We start from the raw sequence: 24,857 nt of genomic DNA on the forward strand, positions 1-24,857 counted from the left end.
CAGGAGTCCCATAGAGAGTCGGTGATTATGTCTGTTTCGCTATAAGAAGGAGCCAGAGCAGCCTGACGTTGCCTTTCCTCAGGAATGAACGTGCATGTCTTTGTTTGCTTGCTTGTCTTTTTTTACCTCTTTGTTTCAGATAAGCTGGCCAGCCAATACCCTTCAGAGATACTGTTGAACGCTAAATTGATTTGTTAAGTGGGACGGAGTTGCCCTTGGTATTTCCAAGCTTGCGCACACAAGGTAGCTGGCAGGAACTGGTAGCTCGTGCTAGAGAAGGGGAACCACCAGGTTTAATGCATCTGTGTTGGGGGAATTTATAGGATGGCAGTTATGTTATTCAAACTTTCTAGAATATTCTCCGCTTGGAGCCAGATCTAACTTGCCCTGGCCTTGCAAAGAGCCTCAAATGTAAAACAGAAATGAGAGTGCAGAGTAAAAGAGGAAAGTTGGGTTTTGTGCTGAGCCTTCAAGTTTCAGCGCCAGTTCAGCACAACGGGAGGGAAACCCCCCTGGGGAGTGGGGGGGGGGGTCACCTGAGAGGGAGCAAGAAAGACTCTGTCAGGATCCTTATGCCTATTAAAGTTTAGCTTTAGATGAAGAATTCTGACCACATAAAGTCTGTTTTTAATAAAAGCCAGAGCAGGAATCCTACCAAATGCAAGCCAGAAATGGGGTTTAAGATTTCAAAAAAAAAAAAAAAAAAAAAAAAAAAAAAAAAAAAAGGAGAGAAAGAGAGACGACAAAGGTGGAAAAAGAAAGAAAAAAGTTGAGGAAGCTCTTGCTGAAAGTTCACCTTGTTCTGTTTATTTATATATTCTCTTTTCCCTCTGTGATTTGCCTCCATTTTCTCTATTAAAAACTAAGAAAAAAAAAATTGAAATGCCATTATCCATCATCTCCAGGAAAACAACCCTTAGCTTTCCAAGAAGGAAGTTTGATTTTTTTTTTCCCTAGCTCTTTACTTTCTAAAGGGCCCTTTCTTGTCTTTTATCTGAAACCAGAAACTCATAACGTGACAAGACAGTACAAGCTGTGTCCCGCCGGCTCCCTGTTGGGCTTTAATATTACAAAGGCAATAACTGAACTTTTAGAGGCAAAAGATTCTGCCATTCGGCATATGCCTGCGCATAGTTTTCTTCTGGATAATTTGCGACTTCATTAGCAAGTTATGATTTTGCCTTTTAAGAGCATATATACTTTTATTTTCACCCTATTCCAAGATAATGAAAGCACTTGCAGTTGGACAGAAACCACGAGTGTTCTGCTGCCTTTTTTTTTTTTTTTTAAATTATTCTATCTTTCCATTCCAACTTAAAGNGTGCACACGGAGGCTTTCCGTGCGGAAGCTGGAAATACTGCAAACGACATGCCTGTTTTAATTACTTCCACCTGAGCTAGGGGAGCATCTCTGGCCCAGAGAGACTCAGCAGTAGGGATGCTTCTGTCATTAGTAAGTTGAGTGTACACAAATTTGATTTGTGGAACATTTTCTACTGCCAGAATATCTGGTGTGCCCCCTCCCCTTCCGCCCCCCTCAACTCCTCTGAAGGGGCTAAAACCCAGTTTGAAAATCCCAGCCAGTTGTGTTCTTGTTTAGCAAAATGATCTTAAGCAGACATCGCCACGTCTTTAGGGGCCCTATTCTCTTACTTGAAGATCCTAATCTCCATCAAATGCTAACTTTAGGGCTGATGTAGCTATTTTCAGTTATAGCTTCTTAAAATTAGTTCATTGGGAATCACAGCCTTTGACATTAACAGGACAAATTAACTGAATCGGAGTGTGTTTTTCCTGGCAACAGCTGATTCTGGCATTATTTTACTCATTTGTCTTCTCCCCTCTCCTCGGACTAAGCTATTGTGCAACAGTCAAAAGGAGATAAGGATGGGAGAAAGGGTCCCTATCCAAGGAAAAGCAAACTTCATTTACCTCGTCACTCAGTCCTCTCTTTAAAAATACATATATATATTGAAAAACTGAAGTACGTTCTTTTAACCCCCTTTGTCACCAAGTAGGATGGTGTCTTTAAAAAAATGGCAAAGCTGAGTCATAAGAAAGGATTTGGCTTTTACCCCAACTCCTCCACATGACAGAAACACAAGATGGAAACCAAGAAATCTTCAATCGGAGGGCTCTCTGATGAGCTCCGTAGTGAGGCCGGTGCCCTGCTCTGCGCGTACAGCCCTTGACAAGCATCAACATTATCACAGGGTTTCCCACTTAGACCCATTCCTCAACTTACTCATTTCGCCCTACTTGACATGGTGTACTTGTAGAGTCTCATTCCAGCCCCACATTATCTGTAATTTACTGCTAAACCAACCACGGCAAAAGATATATAAATCCCTCTGCATAAAGAGATAATTGATGCACTCATAGTCTTTTCTTTAAGGAAGTACAAGCCATTTGGTTCTTTTACAATTTAATCTCTTTTCAGACGTTTGACGTTGATACACTGCTGTGCTATACCTCTTTTACATATATGTTGATTTAATTGACAGTTGACATGGACTCCCTTTCACTTAGGGAGAAGGTCTCCTTGTTTTGTTTTGTTTTGTTTTTCAGCCAGTCCCCCAAATTTTGAGTAAGGACAAACGCACGATTCTTATAAGCGTATCTTTGCATCCCTAACATGAAAGTTTGGTGCCATGAAGGATGAAGCTGCTGAGAATTGAAGTCATGGGTTCAGGGCACATGGACAATTAAGTGACTTTTGGGACTAGCCTATGTCTGACTCTCCCACAATCATGTCCTGGAAACATCCTGATTTGCTCCCTCTTCAAGAGCCCTCTAAAAGTATGACTTCTCTTAGCAGCTGAGTGTCATTTGGACAAATGATGAATTCGCCTTGTGATTTCTGATTTCTGCCATGAGGTTTTTTTTTTTTCCTTACTGTCCTTCCCCTTTAAAGAACAAATAAATACATTTATGATCAGGTAGTCTGATTTTTCAGGGAACAGTTTTTATTTTTAGCAACTGGATTTAAAAGTTAAGCAAAAAAAAATGTTTAAGTATAAATGACAAGAATAGAAACAACTTTGAGGTATTCTTTCTGATTCTTAATGCTTAATTCATTTCATGAGGCTATGTGTTACCAAATTTGTTACTGATATCCCAAATGTAATTAATAATTTGTTACAGGTTTAACATGAGTTGTCATGATGCTTCATATATTTTAGTGAAAACAGAAATTTGGACATAATTTGTTCACCGAATAAAATATTCCATTTAATTTAAGCCCTTCAGTTAACTATCCCATCAAAATCATTCAAATTCCATAATGAATCTGGTTATAACGTATTATTTCACTGAGGTGAATCTATGGTTAACGGCAAAGTTTTTCATTCCTCAGTCTTGGTTTCAATCTGGTTTAAGCGAAGGTAAAATTAGCCTGGTGGTTTCCTTCTTGGGTCTAGCAAACTTGAGTCTACTTTACACAAACATCTCCATGCTGCCACAATGCGAATACAGGCAGTCTGTGTAGGTGAGGCCTGGGAGCAGAACTGCAAGTGTTCTGAAGGTCAGAATCTGGGAGTTTGGCAGAGGTGTCAAGGTGGACTTCCGCTTGCCTTTCTGTTTTTGATGCGCCCCCTGTCTTACTTTTCCAAACATCTGATGTGGCAGGAGGAGAGAAGAAAAAAGAAAAGAAGGAAGGGTCTACATCAGACAAAGAGCAAGCAACATAAATGCAGACAGGCTGCAGGAGCGGTAAATATAAGAATATGCCACTGTTGGCCCAGTGGTAACCGGCATCAAGTTAACCAAATACAACTGTTTCCACATCCCATGATAAATAATAGCAAATAGCTCTGTCATTGTTCTCTCTGGGGTTCTAAATTGCTAAGCTCCAGCCGTTGCAGGGAAAGCCTTTCTGAGTTTGGAGATACCCAGCCCTGGCCTGGGTTTCACCTGATTGATAGAGGAAGGCAGCCAAGATGGGAGTCCGGCACAAGAGCCATTGACCAGTGAAAACTGCACAGTAAATGATGACTATTCTTCCTGTGTCCACTCAGCAGCAAACTGTCACCGGTTGGAGTCTGCTGAATGTTCCTATATATGAGTTGATATCAGCTCAAAAAAGAAAAGGACAGAGCAGAAAAGAAAAGGAAAAGAAAAGCGAATTCTAACCAGTGGAAGCAGATAGATGCACACGAGCTAGTACTGCTCTTTCATCATGCCCTCTTTGGTCTCTTTCGCTGTGAGAGAAGAGTGATTTTCCAGGGAAATCCTTCACATGCAGACAGCTCTGCTTAGATGGCATGTTTTTCAGCGGCCTCAGAGATTCATAGCATAGCACAGACAGCTCATTCTGAGTGCGCTGCCTGGATAAAATTTAGAGGTGAAAGAGCCACGAATCGTGGCTGTTAGCTGCTGGGCGCTTCTTCCTCCCCTCTGACTTATCAGCTACTGTGAAAGATTAGAAGCGAAATTTAGCTTACTAGAGGTGCTTTAGCTGATAAACAGCCAGGAAATTAAACACGAAATTGTAAATGCTGCATCTTTCACTCAGAAGGGTCCTTAAACGCTTACCTCCAGCAATATGAGAAAGGGAGTTGAGGACTTAGCTGAGGGTTTGATGGCTTTTGTCTGCTTGTCATAACTTTATTGCTGCTTAAACATAGAATTTTTAAATGCCCAACACTGAAATCCTTTAGCTTACTAGAGCCAACATATTGTAACCATTGTCTGGGGGAACCTCTGAAGCTAAACACATATTTACACCCTTTAGTTGCCAAATGAAATCCATCTGGCTTACTAAATGCTGTTGCCAAAAGATTATTACACTTGGTCTGGCCAGTATTTTTAAGTGTGGGAGGAGGGGGCCAGTGTTGGAAGGACACTGGGTTTGAGAGAATCTGTATGTGTTTTGATGCCATGTTACCTATACACAGATGAAGTTGAGATCACTTGGCAACTCTCATCAAAAATAGAAGAACTCCCACCTAAGGCAAGGTCTAAAGCCACAAGGTATTTAGGCAGCCTCATCACGGATGGTACTTTTCCTTCTGGCTGCTTTTCAGGCATCAGAGCCACATGATAAGCAAAACCACAACTAGTGCGTGCTCTAATTTCTGGAATTATTTTTTTAATGATTCTCATAAACACTAGGAAACATCCATTCCTGTGCTCCAGTCAAAATGATCAGCTCACATGAACTGTAGAGAGAACACATTCCATCCAAGGATCAAAAAATGTTAATGGTTAATCAAAATGGCAAATAGCAAAATTTTCAATCACTCATGGAATGGCAAGGCTGGGCCTTCTTGACTTCAATTGCTCAAACATAAGGAGAGATCCAAATCTTCATAAAGTCATAAGCTAATCCCCCCATTGGGATTAGTTTCAACACTGAAAATATAGGATGCAGTGTAAATACTGGGAACCCAGTAAATGCGCAAGTTAATATAAAACTTAGAAATAAGCGCCATTCCTAGGGCACCTGGGTGGCCCAGTTGGCTAAGCATCTGACTCTTGATTTCAGCTCAGGCCATGATCTCACTGTTCATGAGTTTGAGCCCCACGTCGAGCTCTGCACTAACAGTGTGGAGCCTGCTTGGGACTCTCTCTCTCTCTCTCTCTCTCTCTCTGCCCCTCTTGTGCACTCTCTCTCTCTTTCTCTCACTCTAAGCAAACAAACTTTAAATAAAAACAAATAGAAATAAGCTCCATTCCTTCCCTGCTTCCTTTGTGGAAGGGCTAACAAACCCATGGGGAGGGAGACTAACCAGAAGAACTTGATAACCACAAACTAGACACACTGCCACACGAGTCCCCAGGCTTCCATGGCAGATCTGAGAACCAAGAGGAAGTGAGAATGTGTGAGAAGAAGGCCCCAGGTGGTTTTAAATATGATCTGGAAAGTGATTTTATTTTACAGTCCAAATAGCAGTTGTCTCCACGACATAAATATTACGTATATTTCGTTTCAGATTTCCATGAGGTAGCATTATCTAAATTTATTTTGGTCAATATATATGACCTTGATCTAGAATGTGGCCTCTTATGAGAGTAGACAAGAAAGACTTTCAAAGGTCCTTTGCAGCCCAGAAAGTTCTAAAATGAAATTATTTCACTTGGGCATGGATATTTATATAAAATATATTCTGTACTGTGTGTATTTTTTACGGTTAGATTAGGATTGTTCCTAAAACCAACTTGAAGAGTGAATGAAATTTGTCCCTCAAATAAATCCACCATTAACATCATGCCCAAGGGACTATGCCAAAAAGTCTATACACCGCTCCAACTTTAGACCACCATTCACAGAGGAAAAGCTATAAAACCTGAGGAAAATGTCTACTTATTTTTAAAACAACTAGAATTTCTTTTTTGCTTCTTGGTAGTGTTGGAAAATATTTTAATAACTAAAATAATAAAATTTCATGTGAGGCAAATTCTACCTTAAGTATTGCCTCTTGGGGTGGAAAACTAAGGAAACATTAGTAAATGTGTTAACTAGAGAAACCACTGCAGTAATTTCCCTCCACATATCTGAGTCTAAAATTAGAATAAAATCCATGATACACATATTATTTGAAAGAAAGCAGACCTCTAGTTTTAGCTCGACAGTAGTGGTATCAGAGTACTCAGGACTGAAACCAATGGGCCACAGAAATCCCTGTGACTCATCATCAGACACTGACTAACCTTCTTAGATGCCCTGTAGTTCAGTGTAGGAATCTTTAACAAGGGATGTTGATATGATTACTTTTTAATTCTTTTTAATATTCTTTTTAATATTCCAGACACTCTAATGATCCCATTACCATCTTAATACTTGAAAACTCATTTTAAAGCACAGTATCTTTGAATAGACATGTTGAAATAGTGCCTCTCACTTTTGCTTAAAACATTGGTGTATAATTGACAGCATCTTACGAATGTCCTTCTTTTTTTACCATACTTGCCTCCTCCAACCCAGGACCTTTCCTCCATACGTAGCTTTTTGGTGTATATTGTTCATTCACCACCCTCTAGGTGACTGAGTAACACATGGGGCACTTATGCCAATAGCCACTGTTACTGTGCTGTTCCAAACTCCCCTTCCCTGTTGAGCAAGAAGAAAATATTCGTGACCATCACAAGGAGTCCTTGCAACTTATAAATACTTTCATAATCTCCAAAGACTGTTCAGCTTTCAGTTAAAATGTTGTTCTTTTTATCATTAAAGTTTGCTTTCCTATTCGTTTTCCTATAGATTTCGTGTTGCTTATTAAATGTGCATTTTGAGAGGTAAAAATACGAAGCCAGAACAATGAAGGCAGCGCTGACCACTGTCCCCAGTTGAGAAAGCAATATTAAATCGGAAAAGAGAGGTTTTTGAATCTTTCTGTGTACTGCATTCTCATGCACTTTTGCTTTGTACCCAACCCTGAATTCCCTTGTCCCTCAGTGGGCCCTACATCCAATTATACAGGACAATCTTCCTTTAGTTACTTATGTCGGACACCTGCCTTCTAGCTGTGTTTGGCAGGCCAGTAGGATGAGGTAATAATCAGAAGAAAATGTTCTGGTTCTTTGGCCTCATCCACGTATCACATTATCCAAAACAGTTTTCTGTGAGTGAGAACAGAGTGGCTTTGAGATCCCTTGGCCTATCGTTCTGTAGGAATGTGGAGGAACAAAACTAACTCTTTTGATCCCTTCTAAGATAATGGAAATATAAATTCTATCTTCCTTTGCCTGTCCTTTCAGTGATGTTTACAGACAGATGTATGTAGAAATGAGAACCTTTCCCTTGTAAACATGTTGGCTTTACTTTCTCCAAGTCAAGTCGTCTTCTTAAGCACAGCTCCATGGTCGTTACAGCAGTGTTTTCCTAAAAGCATATTTTGTGAACTGTTTCTCCAGGATGATGGCAGTTTTCATAAGACAGATGCCTAAAAGACATATGGTTTTCATAGATTTTTCCGTCTAGACTAGCTTTATTTAGTGACTTTTGGTCTGAATTGGTCTAGTTAAAGTTTCTGTAGAAGCTTGTATAAAAATTTTAAATGTGGGCATACCATTAAGGTGTAAAACAAAAAATTTGACTTCTTATTGGCAGTGGATTAAAAGGGATTGGTTGAAAGTTTCCTTCAGGATAAGTAATTCTGACCATCCTCTATGCCCACTCGTCGACTCCACTCCCACAACACTGTCCAAAATGGAAAGGCTTACCCCCGAAAACTATAACTGTTAAATTCATATACTTTTCACTGTTTTCTTGAGTAAATTCTTTGTGTTGCAGTTGATGTGTGTGCGTGTGTTAGAAAGCTATAATTCTTTCTGCAGACTCTTTACATGGCCCAGGGGACATATGATTCCTTGCACTTTTAGCACCAATTTTTACAAACACAGCATTTCCCTCATTTAAAAAAAAGAAAGAAAGAAAGAAAGAAAGAAGTACCCATCAAGCCACTGAGTAAAGGAGATGGAACATTTGGGAGTTTTTGTAGTACCTTCAGCCACTGATAAAAATTCTGTTTTTAAAGGCAGTTTTTGAGACGGTGTCAAAGACTCATTTAGAAACAGTGTGACACTTTAAGAGGCAAAGAATTACTTCTAGACTTGCCTAGAAATCGGCCTTTTGCTCCCTCTTTTGTAAGAGCTAGCGCCTGGGATCAGTAGCAGTCCAACTGCATCAGAATGAGGAGACTCTCGGAGGGGAAATGCTGGCCCTCTGTCTCAGCCAGGATCATCACCTGGCTACTACGCACTAACTATTTAATTGGACTTAGTCACATATTTGTTCACCGACACGGCAGCTTGTGAGGCACACTGCCTCTCTGTGTTCCTGTTTGCTTTAAACTTTTTTGTTTTTAAAATCTGAGCTCTAAGGCATGTTAGAGCTCCTCCTGCTGGATTTTTTTTTTTTTTTTAAATCACTGGGATTGAACTGAGTAAACCAGTAACTCTTTGTCTCCATTTCTGCCACTTGGACTTACAGAAGCAAGTGGCCAGAAAAATATCATGTAGAGCTTTTAAACCTGGCCTTTTAATTCGCCAGGTATCACAGTCAGGCAGAAATGAAACACTGGTGCAACAGAAATCTTCCCTTCCCTAAGCCTTCAAATTCCTTGAGCTCTGGATTTGTTGTTGTTGTTACTAAAAGAAAAAGAATTAGAAAGTTAACTTTTCCATTAATATCTCTAGTTACATATTTGCCCTGTCTGATGTAAGGCCCCAAGTCAGATACTCATGCCTATGAGGCTCTTGCTCTCTATCAGAGAGGGACAGAAAGTCTTTTCTGTCTTCCCAAACCAGAAATGACTATCACAGTTCTACGTAGATTCAAAGTGTTGCTTTTTTCCTCCCCATCCTTGCTTCTTCTTTGTCTTCTCTCGACTTGAGATGACAAAGGAATGTGCGGCTCAGAAGTGGACGTTGGCCTCTCCCAGTAGCTGGTTCTTAGCACCTCCTTCCCAACCTCTCCTCCTGCCCCCAAATGGTGGAGTTGGCCAACCCCTTCCCCTGGCGCTTGCGGTGGGGATGAGAGGAGGGCAGGGAGAAGAGGAAAGAAGAAGATGAAGAGGGTTAGAAATAGTTGTGCCCCAGCAACATCAATGGGACTAGGTTTCTACATCATGTAAGTTCTTGGAGATCTCTTTGGGGATTTCTCAAAAGAGAGAGAGAGAGAGGAGGGAGGGAGGGAAGGAGAAAAGAGGAGAGAGAAAGGGAGAGAAATGGAAGAAAATCATCGGAAGGGACACTGCCTAACTTCATTCAAAAGCCATGTGCGTGTAAAACTCTTTTCAAACCACATCCTTTCTCTTACCACTGTGTTCCTCTTACCTTCTGCTTCTTTGTGAATCTTTTAGTCTTTCCCACCACCCACCTTTTCTGTTATCAGTGATACACTACAGAGGCTAAAACATGTTTTTTTAAAATCTCAAAACTAATGCTTTTAAGGAATCCTATTGTAATACAACCCAAAACCCTCTAAGCTCTCTGTTGTATGAATAAGGACTCAGAGCAAAACAAGGAATTTTGACACTATGATAAAGAACAAGACAACGTTTGGTTTCTCAAACTGACAGTGCTTTTTTTCTAGCTTTCTTTCCTTCACACACACTACTTCCTATTTCTAGACTACCAGTCCGCTCAACTTCTCCTGGTTCCTGGAAGTCCTTCGAACTCCCCAACCTTCCAGTCCCAGGCTAAGACTTCAGGTGCCCCTGAAACTCTTGAGGCACAGCCCCATCAGAGTACTTACCACACTGTTGCCACGATTTACATGTCTGTCTCCCCATCTCGAACAGAAACTCCTAGGCAGCGATTATGTTTCTGTACATCTGACTCAACACAGCACGTAGCACATAAACAGAGCTTACTGAGGAATGAAAGAATACAAAATGAGTTGATGTGCAGCGCTTAATCAAAATTTATTTTGGAATTAGCCCAATATTTAGTGTGCTTTAAGAAACAATTTAAACACAAACACTTTCTCTTTTGTTCTGTACTGCTGAAAAGCTTGCCTGCTTGAATGCTATTATAAAATCCTTTTTTACAAATCATAAACTGAGCAGAGTTAATGTGGGCAAATCATCCTTCAAGCCACTTTTTCTGCTGGAACCACGGAAATGGGTCTCTCTGTACCATCCCTATGAAAGAAATCCATGTGGGGAGGGAGATTATAATTACCATTTATCTCAGAGACTAATTCATACAGGATATTAGATGTTTATATCATCAAATAACAGTTGTGGACTATTTTTCCCCTTATGTTCTTACTTCAGATTCCATCAACGGATTCATACTTTCCCAATGACATGTGTTATAAAATCATGGATTCATTTTCACAGGGGAAAGAAACTGGCTCTAATCTGTAGCACGAATCATATTAGAGAATTCTTAAACCCTTTAAGTGGACTCCAAGTTCTATGTTCTTTCCAACATCTACTGTAAACTATTCTTGGACAGTATTGGCTCATTATGTTACTAAAGCTGAAAAGGCCAAAAATATGCTGGATAGCAGCCTATATTATTTTTCATAATAAATTACAAACTATTATCTTCCATGTGCTCAATGTCCTGACTGTTGTAACATTTTTTAAAAACTGCCTGATAGCTTGTAGGTATGTAAAAATCTGTTTGGGTAAAAAATGCTCCAAATAAGAAGCAAAGCACAAATGCAACTGTGTTTAAAATAGTGTGTCTCATAATCTGGTAGAGCAGACATTTGCAAGAGGAAGATCGTAGTCAGTTGCCATTGAGTTTCACCCAGAGGTGCTCTCCTGATTTGTCCCTTGTGTATTCATTCATTCACATATACACTGAACCGCTGGTTGGGACACTGCCCTCTGCAGGTGCTGTGGAGGACTGTCAGCAAGATAAAGAATAATTTTGGTTCATAGGAAGTTTATTAATGCCATTCAGATCATAAACTATGTATAAACTGTATATACACCTGCCTTAAACTTTGAAAAACAATGCAAGGATTAAGCAATTCTGGAGGATCATAGAGAAACAGGCATTACAGTTCCCGAGGGAGAGAGACTGTGGGCAGCCCCCAGCTCAGCTGGTGCCCCCACAGCCATGTTTGCCTGAGGCTGCTTTAGAGACAAGCCCAGCAGAGCCGACTGTAGGAGGTGCTCTTTATGATCTTAGAAAACTCAGACGCAGTTTTTATTTGTTCCATTTCGTTTTGTGTTCTAAGAAATTCATCAGATGCAGCCTTATTTCTTATAGTCCAGTACACAAAACCCTTCATTTTAAAAAGGGTGGGTTGTTGTTTTTTTTTACCTGTTTCATCAGTCAGATGAATAAGTTGGACAAGTTGGTATCAGATCCTTGTGGCTCCTGGAAACCTGGGATGTGTAACTCTCCCATCATCCTAATGTAATTACATATAATATGTAATTCTATGTAAATTGAATTTTTGAGACAGATGTATTTTAAAGCCTCAATTATATTTAATAAGTAGAACTTGTGGTATAAAGAAGCCTGTTGCATATCCTTTTTTTGCGTAAATACTACCTTGGTAGGCAGATCTCATTCCTCTAGATATGTTAATCTTTTTTGAGGGTTTCCTTTTCTTTTTGGGGGATAGGGGAGGAGACTCACCTAGCTAACTTGGGTTGGATTCCAGTCATACCCTCTCCAAAGATGACAATTTGAAATGCGTGTTCATAGATGCTTACTATCTGTACTTAATACCATTGTCATAAGCAAATACAAGCTTCCCTAAATAAGTATAGTCTTCTTGTGATGACTAACAAGAAAACTACCATTGTATATAGTATCTTGGTCTTTACAAAATAAACCTAAAACCTATCTGACCCATGCTTACATCTAATTCTCAAATGTATCAAAGTATTTCTACAATCACTTCTTCATCCTTCTTAAGATTTTTTTTTCAGTACTTTCTCTTTTTGCCCATGCTTTATCTGGCAAGTGAATTGAATTGCTAATAAAGCAAGACCAAAATCACTTATTACACCTTAGAACAATGGTCACAGGACCAGCAGCATCAGCATCATCTAGGAACTTGCTAGAAATGTCTCACCTCATTAGAAACACTGTGTGGTGACCAGCACTCTCGGTTTTCACAAGCCCACCTGGGAATTCTGATGTATGGTCCAATTTGAGAACCATTGCCTTAGCACATGCTAATATAACTGTCCAGGAGAAAGAATCCTGGCCTGGGAGTCATGAAATCTTGGTTTAAACATAGAAAAGGAAGGAAACTGAGTTGCGTAGACCCAGTCTGGCTCATACATTTACCAGTCTTATAATTCCCACTTCCCACCCCAACAAGGAATAAAGGCAGGGACAGAAAGACCAGCCATTTCAACAATCAGTGTTGTGGTACCTGATGGCAAGAAACTAGAACAGTCATTTCCACCACCATCCCACACACTGCACCAAAGCAATTTGCCCTATAGAACTCTCCGCCAACCCATGCCAAGATAGGCCTCATGTCATGAATACTCAAACCCAGCTAACCCAGAGCAGAGCAGATGAAAGTTTAGTTCTTCCATTCTTAGAAGAGGACTGAAAGAGACAGTAAGACAAATAATGCATTCTTCTCCCTTATCAGTAAAGCCAGTCCCCACCCCACCACTGCCCTCAATGCTACCCACCCTGCAGGAACACTGGACTTTCTTCCAAAAATTGTCATTGTCCAAAAGACTGTAAAAGGTTCATCCCTGCAGCTACAAATGCAACTACAAGTATTACATCTTTCCCTTTGATTTGGAAGCAGAAACATGGCTCTTCTATCATAACCATAAACCACCCACACACAACACAGTGTTTCAATAAACACTAAGTGATGCAAGATGCCCCACTTCAATGTAATGGGTTAGTTAATGAAGCCCATCACTAAACAAAGCAACTGAGCAAAATTTGGTACAAAACAAATAATTTTGCTTTGCCCAAAACAAACTGTCTTATGAGGTGAATGTCTTTGGAAACTCTTCAAATGGTTAGGAAGTAGACCAATGAAATGGACATTAACAGTAAACCTTAAATGCATTTCTGGTTGGCAAAGAGCATCGCTTATTAAGAAAATCACACTGAACAACTTAATGCTCCTCCTGAATTTCTGAGTTTTATTGTTTTAGAAACAAAATGATGCACATTTCTTCTAGAAGGGTAGGTAGGGAGATCTTTTAGGATTTTTAATTACTAAGTATACATATGGGTTACTTTAACCTGAAATGGGGCATATTTTAAAGATGTCACAATTATTTTGAGAGAACATGATGGAAATTTTGTCCTTCATCCTTTTAATCATTGATTCACCACGCAGGTATGCAGTGCCTATTTAATGCAAGGCCCTAAGGGATGCTTTTAAATAGCTCATAATGGAGAGGTTCTCCTGATGTCTTTATTAAAAACCATGCCATGAGCCAAAGATCTTGCAAATTTGACAAGAAAAGACAAATGAAAGTCCCAGCATAGAGCAGACTCTATGTTTTGTCTTGGTTCCCTTCTGCACTTGCCCATTACTATTCATTGTCTTTTTCTTGATCCATCAGCATGGCCCAAAACTGGCAGTGAGATTAATGAGAAGCAGTTGGGCCATCAGAACATTTAAATCTCTTCATTGTCCATCCCCATCATTGAATTCCTCCTTCCCATCCTCATCACGTAATTTCTAGTTTCTTATAACCTCATTATAGACCTACATTCTCTTACGTCTCCAACTTTTATATGTTGCAGTTGAAATCATATTTGCCCCTGTTTTTTCCACTTAAGATGGGGTACAATGGTAAAAACCACTTGCATACTTGTCTATCCTACTCATCTTCCACTCCAAATAGATTCCAAGTTTTTAAAATCATGCAGCATAATGCAGTCCACCTAGCAGACACTCAATAAATTTTATGTGCAACGTATAACTAGAAAGCATGTTATAGATCATTTAGTCTGAGTCTCCTACGCCTGTGATGGGGAAACTCAGGCTTAGAGAACTTCCGGTGGTTAGTGAAGGTACAAATTGGCAGTTAGAGCTAGAATCCATATCTCCTGACTTTGGATCTAGTACTCTATCAGCAGAAACTCGCTGCCTCAAAAACATCTGATAAACACCTCAAAATTATTCCTGGCCCCATTGAATCTATTCCCTTTGATCTGGCAGTTTATTCACTGCCTTCTAATCATATTGTGCTAAATGCTGAATATATAGAGTAAATACAGAATATGTATGTGGTCTCTGCTCTTAAGGAACTTATCAGGAACCATAGGCAATAATATAGTAAATAAATAATAATTATAAACAGGATTAAGTGCTATGAAATACACAAATATCATGAAGTGACTGGGGAAGGGTGATTGGAAACTACAGGAAGGTCAGGAAGGACTGAGGAATGACATTCCAGCCAAGGACAAAATTATAAGAAGAGAACTTAGTTTGTATTACTTTCTCTCCTAGCTACAATCCTTGGTCCAAGCTATCATGCATGCAGGAAGTAGTTACCAACCCACCACACCATGTTGTATCCTGCCTCTCACTGAATTCAAAGTTTAAGATCCACTTTAAAAAAAAAAAAATCCCTTGGGGTGCCTGGATGGCTCAGTTGGTTGAGCGTCCGACTTCAGCTCTGGTCATGATCTCACAATCCATGGGTTCGAGCCCCATGTTGGGCTCTGTGCTGACATCTCAGAGCCTGGAGCCTGCTTCAGATTCTGTGTCTCCCTCTCTCTCTGACCCTCCCCTGCTCGCTCTCTCTCTCTCTCAGAAATAAATAAAACATTACAAAAAATTTAATCCCATAATTAAGTCCAACCCATTATTGAATCTTCTGGTAGAGTTTCCTTCCTTCAAGTTCAAATTCTGACCAACTCCTTCCCCATGTCCCAGAACTGCTTAATTGCTAAGAATACATTTCTATGGGTTATGTGACTATTTATCAAACTCTCTGAGGACAGGAGGCCTATTATTTAATACTTATTCCAAACATCTACTAAAGAACTGAGTAAATATGTTATAGGTTAACACATATCCAAGGGTCAAAATCCTACATTTCACTGTAGCTTTTTTTTCTCTGCAGCAGCAGTGATTGGCTAACAAATACCTTTTTATAATGTAAAGATCAATGAATACCACTAGCATTCATCAGTTGCTTCTTTTTTATTTTTAATTTTTTTATTATTAAGTTTATTTGTTTTGAGAGAGAGAGAGATACACAGAGTGCAAATAGAGGGTGAGGCAGAGAGAAAGGGAGACCCAGAGTCCAAAGCATGTTCCAGGCTCTGAGCTATCAGCACAGAGCCCCACAGAGGGCTCGCACAAACTGTGAGATCATGACTTGAGCCTAAGTCAGATGCTAAACTGACTGAGCCATCTGGATGCCCTGTATTCATCAATTGCTTCTTACTTCTAGGGGTAACTTTAATTTATTCAGTTTTCGGTGTTCAGTTTTTCAGTGGCTAAATGATAAGCACATGCTATAAGAATAGGAAGATGAGTAAGATACAGCCTATTTCTCATCAGTGGAGGTAAACGTAAACCTAATTAGGACTCAGTGTGATGGTTGTAATAGAAATATGTTGAGATGCTTTCAAAGCAACTGTATCAAGATAGGGGGAGGTGGGTCAGAGAAGACTTCACAGAGGTGAGTCTTGAAGGATGGATAGCAGGTCTAGCAGATGAACAAAAAAACAGCACTGAGAACATAATTGCATGTAATAATCACGCTCAATGCTGTATGAGGCCAGTTAAGTGGATGTGACCTCTGGCCTCTAGAAACTTCACATCAAAGGGGAAAATGATGCAGGTTCAAGATTCCATATATAAGCCAAATAAATATGGCCCTTTTAAATGAAAATAAGCAGTATGCTAGTGGAAAGGCAGGTGCTTTCACATGATCATAAGTAAAAAGGAAATTATGGGAGGACTTTTCCCTGCAAGGAAGACTCAAAACATTTCAGGTGGTCACAGTAGCCAGTAGCCTTTCTGAAAAAAGAGGACTTATTTGTTTACCCCAATTAAACAACTAGTATTGAATGGTTTAATTTGGTTACTGTGCCTATAAGGCATCTCCAGTTACACTTTTAAAAAATTGAGTGTCTGGAGGCACTGGGGTGGCTCAATCAGTTAAGTGTCTAACTTCGGCTCAGGTCATGATCTCATGGTTCATGGGTTCAAGGCCCACATCTGCACTGGTGGCACAGAGCCTGTCGAGATTCTCTGCCTGCCCTTTCCTCTCTCTCTCTCTCTCTCTCTCTCAAAATAAATAAACTTAATAAAATAAAATAAAGTGACTGCCTAGTGATAAGACTAGCATAAGAGGTTAATTGGAATGCACCTTCCAAAGGAAATCTTTCCTCTTAAGTCTCTTCGACATTTTTCAGGTTCAGGGACCAAAAAGCACTCTGCCTATATCTATGAGTTTGTGCCTAAGTGGTATTTATTCCATTAATCAACAATATCTCTTTTGCTTTTATTTTTTCCTTCAATGTCTAAAAGGTTTGTGATTTTTGAACATTTTATAATTGTTTTCTTTGATTTTTTTAATCTTCACTTCTTCATACCTGAGTAGGGACATTTGATTTAATCATGTTAGTGTTTCCAATGCAGAAGAAATTCCACAACATATACTTCCAGAAGGGATCTTTCTGAAAAAAATCAATGGGAGAGTTTTATCAAGAAGAAATGTTTAGCTTTGTAGAATATGTTGAATTTGGCTGGTTATAAAAATAACTCCCCAAGATATTACATACAAAATCAAGTCCACACAAGAGTTTACTAATACACTTAGGAAGTAAATGTAGGAGTTCAGGAAATAAAGAATATTACTTGGTGATGTTGAGATTCTCACGTACAGTAATATTTCATTATCTGGAGTTTATTTGGCAACCTAGCTGGCCTCAGAAACACCATGACCACCAGAAACCGAGTCATACTCGTCCTGAGCCTATTTACACTTATTGTAGTCAACTCCAAAACCTTGATTCTCAGATTTTCCAGTGCTCTGCAAATTAGAAGTAAAATATAGACGAAATTGGAGAAAGCTACTGCTAAAGACAATGAGAAGTGATAACTAAACATTCTAACAGTAAGAAAAAGGAGGAAGAATATTATTTAAAAGGAAATAAAAATTCAAAATCTAGCATTCCCTGAGGCCTAATAGACCTTATAAGTTCCTGGAGTAGGCATAACATAACACAGTTCACTCTATGTAATCATTCTCTATTGGCTAAGAAATGTGCCGTATGTTTCAGATAGATTTTTGATAATTTATCTTTTTTTTAGTATTGGGAGGGACAACTTCAGTTTTGGGAAAGATTTGCTTCTGCAAAATAGTTTCTTCTTGTTCAAAACCGCTGGATGAATGTGAGGTGACAATGTTAAAATCATTACAGATGGCAAACCGCCCCCACTGGCCTGTCTGTGCATGAGCGTGCGCGCCGTGGCTCTTTCTCAGCGTCTTTGGGACAGGCCTCTGATAGAGATTCTACTTGTTTCTTTCTCTTTCTCTTTCTCTCTTTCTAGCCGGAGACCACCCCCATCACCAACTCGTCCCACTATAATCCGTCCACTAGAATCCTCCCTGTTAGACTAAACGAAGTGTCTGGCATGGCAATTAATTACTAATGAATTATGTGAAAGCAACATATTTGATCAGTAAATCATGAGTAGTCGCATGTGTGGACATCAGTAGGCAAGTAACCAGTTTTACTAATGCATTTTCGCTCATCTTCTTTGCTCATGGTGTATCAAACCTTTGGAGTTTGACTCTTGAAAACTGCTCACCCTTCGAGGCTTTATATGTACTATTGACCGAGGGTAGGTTTGTATAGCAGCCTGGCAGTGGGGGACAATTTGCCTACCCTGGCATATATTTGAAATTGCTTTGGACAAGTTCCCAGGTTATCTACCAGGTAGCCCATTAAGTATAATTCTTAAGAGCTATGAGATGGTGGGCTTAGACCTACATTTATTATATTTGTTTTCCCACATTCTGTTTTGGCTGACAAAAATTATGTTGTCTATTATTAATGTTTCCTCCTACTCTATAATTACCTATTATAGATCTTTCCTCTTTCCTTTTGCTTTATTTCATAAGGCTGCTAAGAAGTGACTTTTTTTAAATTAGGACTCCTTAAGAATAAAACTTTTCCAGAAGCACAGGTAGTTTGCAAAGGAAAAGTTAATGCATTGCTTGCTCTAGAGAGCTTCTCCTCTTACCACGGTGTTTTGCTTCATGCTAGAAGCATATTCACCAGTGAATCAAAGCTTAATTTTTTGGTAGTCGGTCAGTAGATTTGGCTAGTTTCAGAGTTCAAGGAAGAAGCAAAATTTCACATCTCTAGAAGTGTCTGGAAATAAGTAATTTCTTTGTTTATATATATATACCTCTTTATAGGTTACAATGAAGGTTGACATGGAACATATATAATTTTTGTACTGATCTAATTTTAGGCCTGGCTAACTACACTTTGACACTAACCCCAGTTTATTTATTTATTTGGCTGGAGCAAACATTTTTCTCTCTTTCCATGCTAATTTCTAATTCCCCTGTGTAAGACTTTTTCCTCCCTTTAAAACCTGTTTAATGTAACTTCCTATCCATTCTAGGTTTTCTTAATAGATCTTGAGCCTCGCTCTGGGATAAGAGGGGGTCCTAGAATGAAAATAAAAGCCATTTAGTAAGAGATGCCATGGTTTAATAGCAGAGCTCACACTTTTACAGTTGTACAACTTCAGAGTCTTTATACAGGTCATTCTAAAAAAAATTAAGAAATTGAAATCTAAAGGAACTTGGCAAATGCTAACATTTCTAAAATTTGCAAAATCAGTTTAGCTTGGGGGTTAATAGTTCAGTCTTGAGGCTGAGTTTTGGACTATGTAGGACCAGATGATCAGCATGTAGGAAACAGCCAGAAGCCAAGTGGAATTCTGTCTGCTAACTGTTCCCAGACAGCAGAGCAAGTACTCACTGAATAGTGGCGTCCCATGACACTATTTCATATTCTACAGAAGTAAATCAGATTTCACCAACTGAAATGTCTCCCTTTGAAAGCAGCAAACATGATTTGTATGTTAACTTAACTTTAATTTCCTGTGTAGTTTATACCCAGAGCAGACACTCATAAACTATGAAGTAAAAACTTTCAACCATTATTAAAAAGAGAACTTGCCAAGTTGAATGGCATTGTTCTGAAGTTATTCTAAAGGGTTACAGCTAGCCCACTTATAATGGGCAAAAATCAGAGAATACAAAATTTACAAGAAGAACATTTCAACTTTTCAGTTACAAGTGATTGTATAAAGAACACCACCCTAAATCTTCTCACATCTTTTTTTTCTCTTTTGAAAAATAATCTTAACTCTTTGTGAATGGAACAGATGTGCAAGATATATAATGTATTTTTAAAATAGCTTCAGCTAAATGGAAATGGGTTAAGTAAATGTCCATAGTAAAACAAATTATCTACAGTGAGTTCTTTTCATAAAATTCCCTCTTTTTAGGATTGCCTTTGCTTCTTCCTTTGAATTCTCTAAAATAGGCAGCTAAGGGATTATATACTTCAGGGTTTGGCTTTGTGCTAAATGTGGTTTTGCATTTTGCTGTATTTCAAAAATTTCCTTCTGTTAAAGGAAAATATTGTGGATAACCACTAGTGTGTTCTTAGATCAGCACAAACCATGTCAAAGAAAATTGGAGATGTTTTTCCAAGTTTCTTTCCACTGATCTTATGTAGTCATAAACAATGGCATTTGTCGTCTTTGGCTTTTCCTCCCAGATTATAATCCTACAGTTTCACTGTCCCAGTTGTCTCTCTCTGTAGGCACATCTTTGTTCTTTTACTTCTGAGTTATTTCTAACAGAACCCAGCTTCCTCTGGAATTTCAGAAGTCATGTTGGAGAATACTTTCAGTTTGCTGCAGTACCATGTCATGTGATTAGTATGAATACCATGTCCCCAAGGTTTTGCATCCTACTAAAAGGAGATGTCAATGTGAATGGAGTCAGGAGCTCTAAGATGTGGGGAAATTGCATTGATACCTTGCCTTAAGGTGGGAATGTAGCCTTATGAGCTTTCTAAGAGTTTTCCATAGCACCCCTCATCTTTTGTGTAGCTTCCTCCTAACTGATTGCTCTGATGTTGTCTACACAATAGATGCCTAGCATAATCAAATATAACAGTATTTTTAGGATTTGGAAAAATAAACTGTGTGTGTTTTTTTGATAGGTGTATCACTTCTTGTCACACGCTAAACCTTGCATGCTTATTGACTCATTGGAATAACCATTTACTCAATTGTGGACAGATTATTGAAATAGTATTGATTTAAGACAGATATATTGCATTTCCAGAATTCATCTACCAAGATTACTGTTCTGAATATTAATTTTAGCTGACATTTATAACATATAAGAGCAGTAGGGTCTGTTTAGTAGCAAATTGCCTACCTGTTCAGATACAAACTCATTCTATTCCAAAACATTATAATGAAACCAGTTCCTGTGGTATAACTGTAAGCCTTCTAAACTTAGAATTTAAACATAGTCATATAGATTAATTTTATGACTTTTAGTATAGACTGTAGCCATAATTCTCAAATATGAAATGGGACCTAATACCAGTATGTGATAAATGTTGATGTTTTGTGTGTACAAACATATTTTCTATGCATGTGTCTCTGTGTGTACAGTATATACATGGTAAGTTCATTTCTGTAAGTACATGTGTTTTGTGCCCCTTTGGGTAGGTAGGTTTAAAAGCACTTGTTAAAATGCCACAAGCATGTGTGCGATCGTTTGTGCATTGTGTATATATGCTATGTTTGGGTGTAAATATTTATGTGTACATGTGCTGTGTGTGTGGGTATGAATATATTTTTTAAACTGTGTTAGTACAAGAGCTCACTTTGAAGGGTCTGCCATATGTGATAACAGTGGTTCACATAACTGTGATAACATACATGAGGTCTACAAAATTTTGCAAGGAGAGGCACAAAGCTCAGAATTACCATGGTAACATGGTAGAGTAACAGCCACAGTCATTTGGACATAAATCCACAGCGCTGCTATCTAAGAAATTACCTTTGCCAAATATACTGTAAGATCTGGAAACCCACTCTTAAGATCTCTGATTGGAATTATAAATTACTCTTGGATTGCTGAGCTGAACCTTAAAAAGCTAAATTGGTCTACAAAGTCATTTTTTCTCTATAGTAAATGTCAAAAAAATAAAGTGGAGAGATATACCAATATAACAAAAATAATGGACTTTACTGAATAAATTTTCTAAAAATGCAGGGAAGAAGTTACTTAATACCTCAGAGATGGGTCATCTGTCCCCTCTTTTAGGTAAACATTTCTCATTTGGTAAACAAGATAAGTATTTGAAACTGATAGTAATCTCCTTAACATTGAGAATAAAACCTAAATAGTAGGTCTCTGAACTGTGCAACCCAGTGAAAGGAGATAATATATGAGACTCAAGCCTAGTGTTATATCATTTCACCAAGAAGACTGCTACCTGTGAGCTCACAGTCTAATGTGAAAAAGCTAGATGATTGTAGAGAAACGATAATTAGTTCACTAGATCACTCACCCCTTTCTTAAAAGCTCAAATGTGTCTTAATCATCCTTTCTAGTTGGTATGCTTAAAATTGTGTGGTGCTCTGTATTGTGAAACTTGAAGAATATTTTGAAACATATGTAGTATATGCTTTGCTATCTGTATATATGTGTAAGAATGCGCATGTGTGAGAGCAAGAGAGAGGAAACTCAATGAAGTGTCTCTTGTTCGTCGTAAGGCCTGTTTGTACTGGTATACTGGTGAGACTGCTCACCTCCCTGGTCTGGAGTTTTACACATGGCTCAGCTCAAGGCATTCATTTCTTTTTATGTTTACCCTTGAATTCCTTCAACTTTGCTCATTGTGTAATGTTTTAAAAATTATAAAAATTACTGTCGACCTCTTGCATTGTCTGCTGCCATTTTGATTTAAAAAAACTATTCTTCTCAACCAGAAATTTCACCATTACTTGATTTATGTTTAATTTCATATGTATAGCCTTCGGTTTGCTTGCTTGTCTGTTTCTTTTCTCTCCCTTTTCCGAATCAAATTCCTCTTTTGCATTGTTATGAAGAAGCAGTGTATAGAAGCAAAATCTTAACCTTCTCAACTGATTCTTTAATTAATTTGAGCCAGAATACTTTCCACTGTCTTCTTGGCACTTTCAGGATTTCTTAATACTGATATATGGATGGACTCTGTGAATGGAATTTTGGAAGCAAGTTTCTCAAGCCTGTATCATTCTTGAAGGTCACATGTACCTATTGTGAAAATGTGAAGCTGTATTTCTGAACCTGAAATAAATGATAACATTTGAAGGACTCCCCCCTTCCTCATTCTTGCATAATATATTTGAGTCATTCTATGCATATCAGTAAAATGTGAGGCTTCTAAATACTTATAACCCTTTTGATCAAATTGGCCCAAAATGAACAAAATGGAGAATACCATTAGACATTACTGTCAGTAATTTGGGGAAGGTCAAGATTTTTAAAGGGAGCAAATTGGACAAACCAAAGGCAGAAGAGTAGGAGACATTTTATTTCTGGTTCAAAGTCAGTATTGAAGTAGGTTAAAAAAGGGCACAAGGCTTAGACAGTTGGAGGGTGCAATGTGACACTTGACAAGAGGCACCATCTTATTTTGCTGATCAAAAGGAAAAGTTCGTGAAAATCCCTGGGAAGCAGAAGGAAGGAAAATATTCACCCAAATGTTAGATCCACAGAAGGCATTTCTTACAAGAAAAAATTGAGCTCTTGACCCAACAGTTGGCCTCCATTATTTCTTCATTGGGCATTGAGGGGAGAAGTTACCCCTTAAGTTTCTGTAATATTAAGAAAATGGAATAGGCAGAGTACTAAATAGTAGTAGCTAAACCCATCCTCGTCTTCAGTTTCCAGAGCATAGAGACTCTTTGTTACAGAGTTTTGATGATATGTCCCATATAAATGTACATAGTCCCAGACTGAACCATCCATCCAAAAACAGAAGACAAGAAGGGAATGGGAGAAGAGGAATGTTGGTTTATTTCCCCTCTGTATTCAGAATACATTCATTGTGAAAAGATGAATTGCAAAGGATGTTGTATTAATTCATGCTTTCCTGTTGTAATTTCTTTTTCACATCTGTACATCTTGCTGAATGGAGCCATTAGTGCCTGTAAAGGAAACTCCTTACTGGAAGAGAGAGGATGAGAATCATGCTGTACACTTGTGGTGTGTGTGTGTGTGTGTGTGTGTGTGTGTGTGTGTGTGTGTGTGTTACTGCATGATTCTTTATTCAGAATCATTCCTAATTGGAAATTATCAAAACCAAAGGACTTGATTTGGCAAACTACTTATTTGGTAACTATTTGGCAGATTACCATTTGTATTTTAAAAATACCTCTGCCATCAGTTTAAATAACTCCTCAGTTTTCAAGAGTCTTGTGTTTCTGCTTATCAGCAGAAGTGTTAAATTTCATACTGAGAAGCCTATCTGGTATTTGGGTTAGATGGATCTCATACCCTACTTCCTAGTACTTCAACACATACCTGGCATTGCCACTTTTAAGACCATTTGTTGATGCTCTTTGACACTGTGGCAGCCTAATAATTATAAGACATGCAAGAACTGTTGGCTAAAACTACAGTCTTAGTTCAGAGCTTCCCAAAGGTCATTCCATGGGATTTTAGTAGGCTTTATACATACACATACCAATAAATGATGTTTAAATACTGGAAAATGATGATTAAAAATTAAACATTTCTTTACTAAGATTTACAGAAGCTTTAATATCAGAATGCATTGTGAATCTCTAAGAGAGTGTCAGCGTCTACATGTTTCTCAGGCTTATTTGACCATCAATGCTTTGTTCATAAAGCATCTCATGGCACTAGTGTTGTGAGGAAATACTGTTTTAGAGGCTTTAGATGGGAGTGAAAATGCACTAAGATTAGTCCAGTACAGACTGTCACTAACACAAAGTCAGGTGATAAAATCAAATGTAAGAGTAACCAGAGTTCCCAGCCCAGGACCATCTTTCTGGACTTGATCCAGAAAGTGTACTAGATCCAGAGCAGTGTACTAGACCCAAGGAGGAAGGTCACATCAGATCAGGAGGCATGAAAGCTATTGGAGACATACATGGAACAAGTCTTAGTATGCCTTGTGGAGGACTCAGCTAACTTTCCATATTAACTTTTCTCTTTAACTCCCCAAAAGAGAGCTCCTTTAAATTAATTATATTACCCCATTATATCCTTGTAAAGGAATAGATCCAGGTTGATTTAAAATTAAAGATTATTAAAGAAAAATAGAAAGGAATGCCTATTCTTATTCTTAGTGCCTTTCCTATCTCACTTTCCCAAGCCTTCGGGCTTACCCACTGGTCTGAGATATGAAGTTTATCT

The 24,857-nt window shown here is 38.6% G+C and overlaps 1 protein-coding gene across 5 annotated transcripts in view; it reads left to right on the plus strand.

Annotated features, from left to right (window-relative positions):
* Nucleotides 1–24,857, plus strand: part of DNM3 (dynamin 3) — a 584,407-nt gene that overhangs the window by 553,902 nt on the left and 5,648 nt on the right. For 2 of the 5 annotated variants that reach the window (XM_077755998.1, XM_077756001.1), the window contains one exon: nt 17,927–18,437. The exons of 2 other annotated variants lie outside the window; for them this stretch is intronic. In XM_077755998.1, coding sequence (XP_077612124.1) covers nt 17,927–17,996 — 70 coding nt within the window. In that variant the 3' untranslated portion in view covers nt 17,997–18,437. Of the gene's footprint in view, nt 1–2,568; nt 2,980–17,926; nt 18,438–24,857 lie in introns of those variants that run through there. One more of the 5 variants, XM_077756003.1, reaches the window with a different exon arrangement.

The sequence above is a fragment of the Crocuta crocuta genome, unplaced genomic scaffold (assembly GCF_008692635.1).
Source record: "Crocuta crocuta isolate KB4526 unplaced genomic scaffold, BGI_CrCroc_1.0 scaffold122, whole genome shotgun sequence".
In the NCBI taxonomy this organism is placed as follows: Eukaryota; Metazoa; Chordata; class Mammalia; order Carnivora; family Hyaenidae; genus Crocuta; species Crocuta crocuta.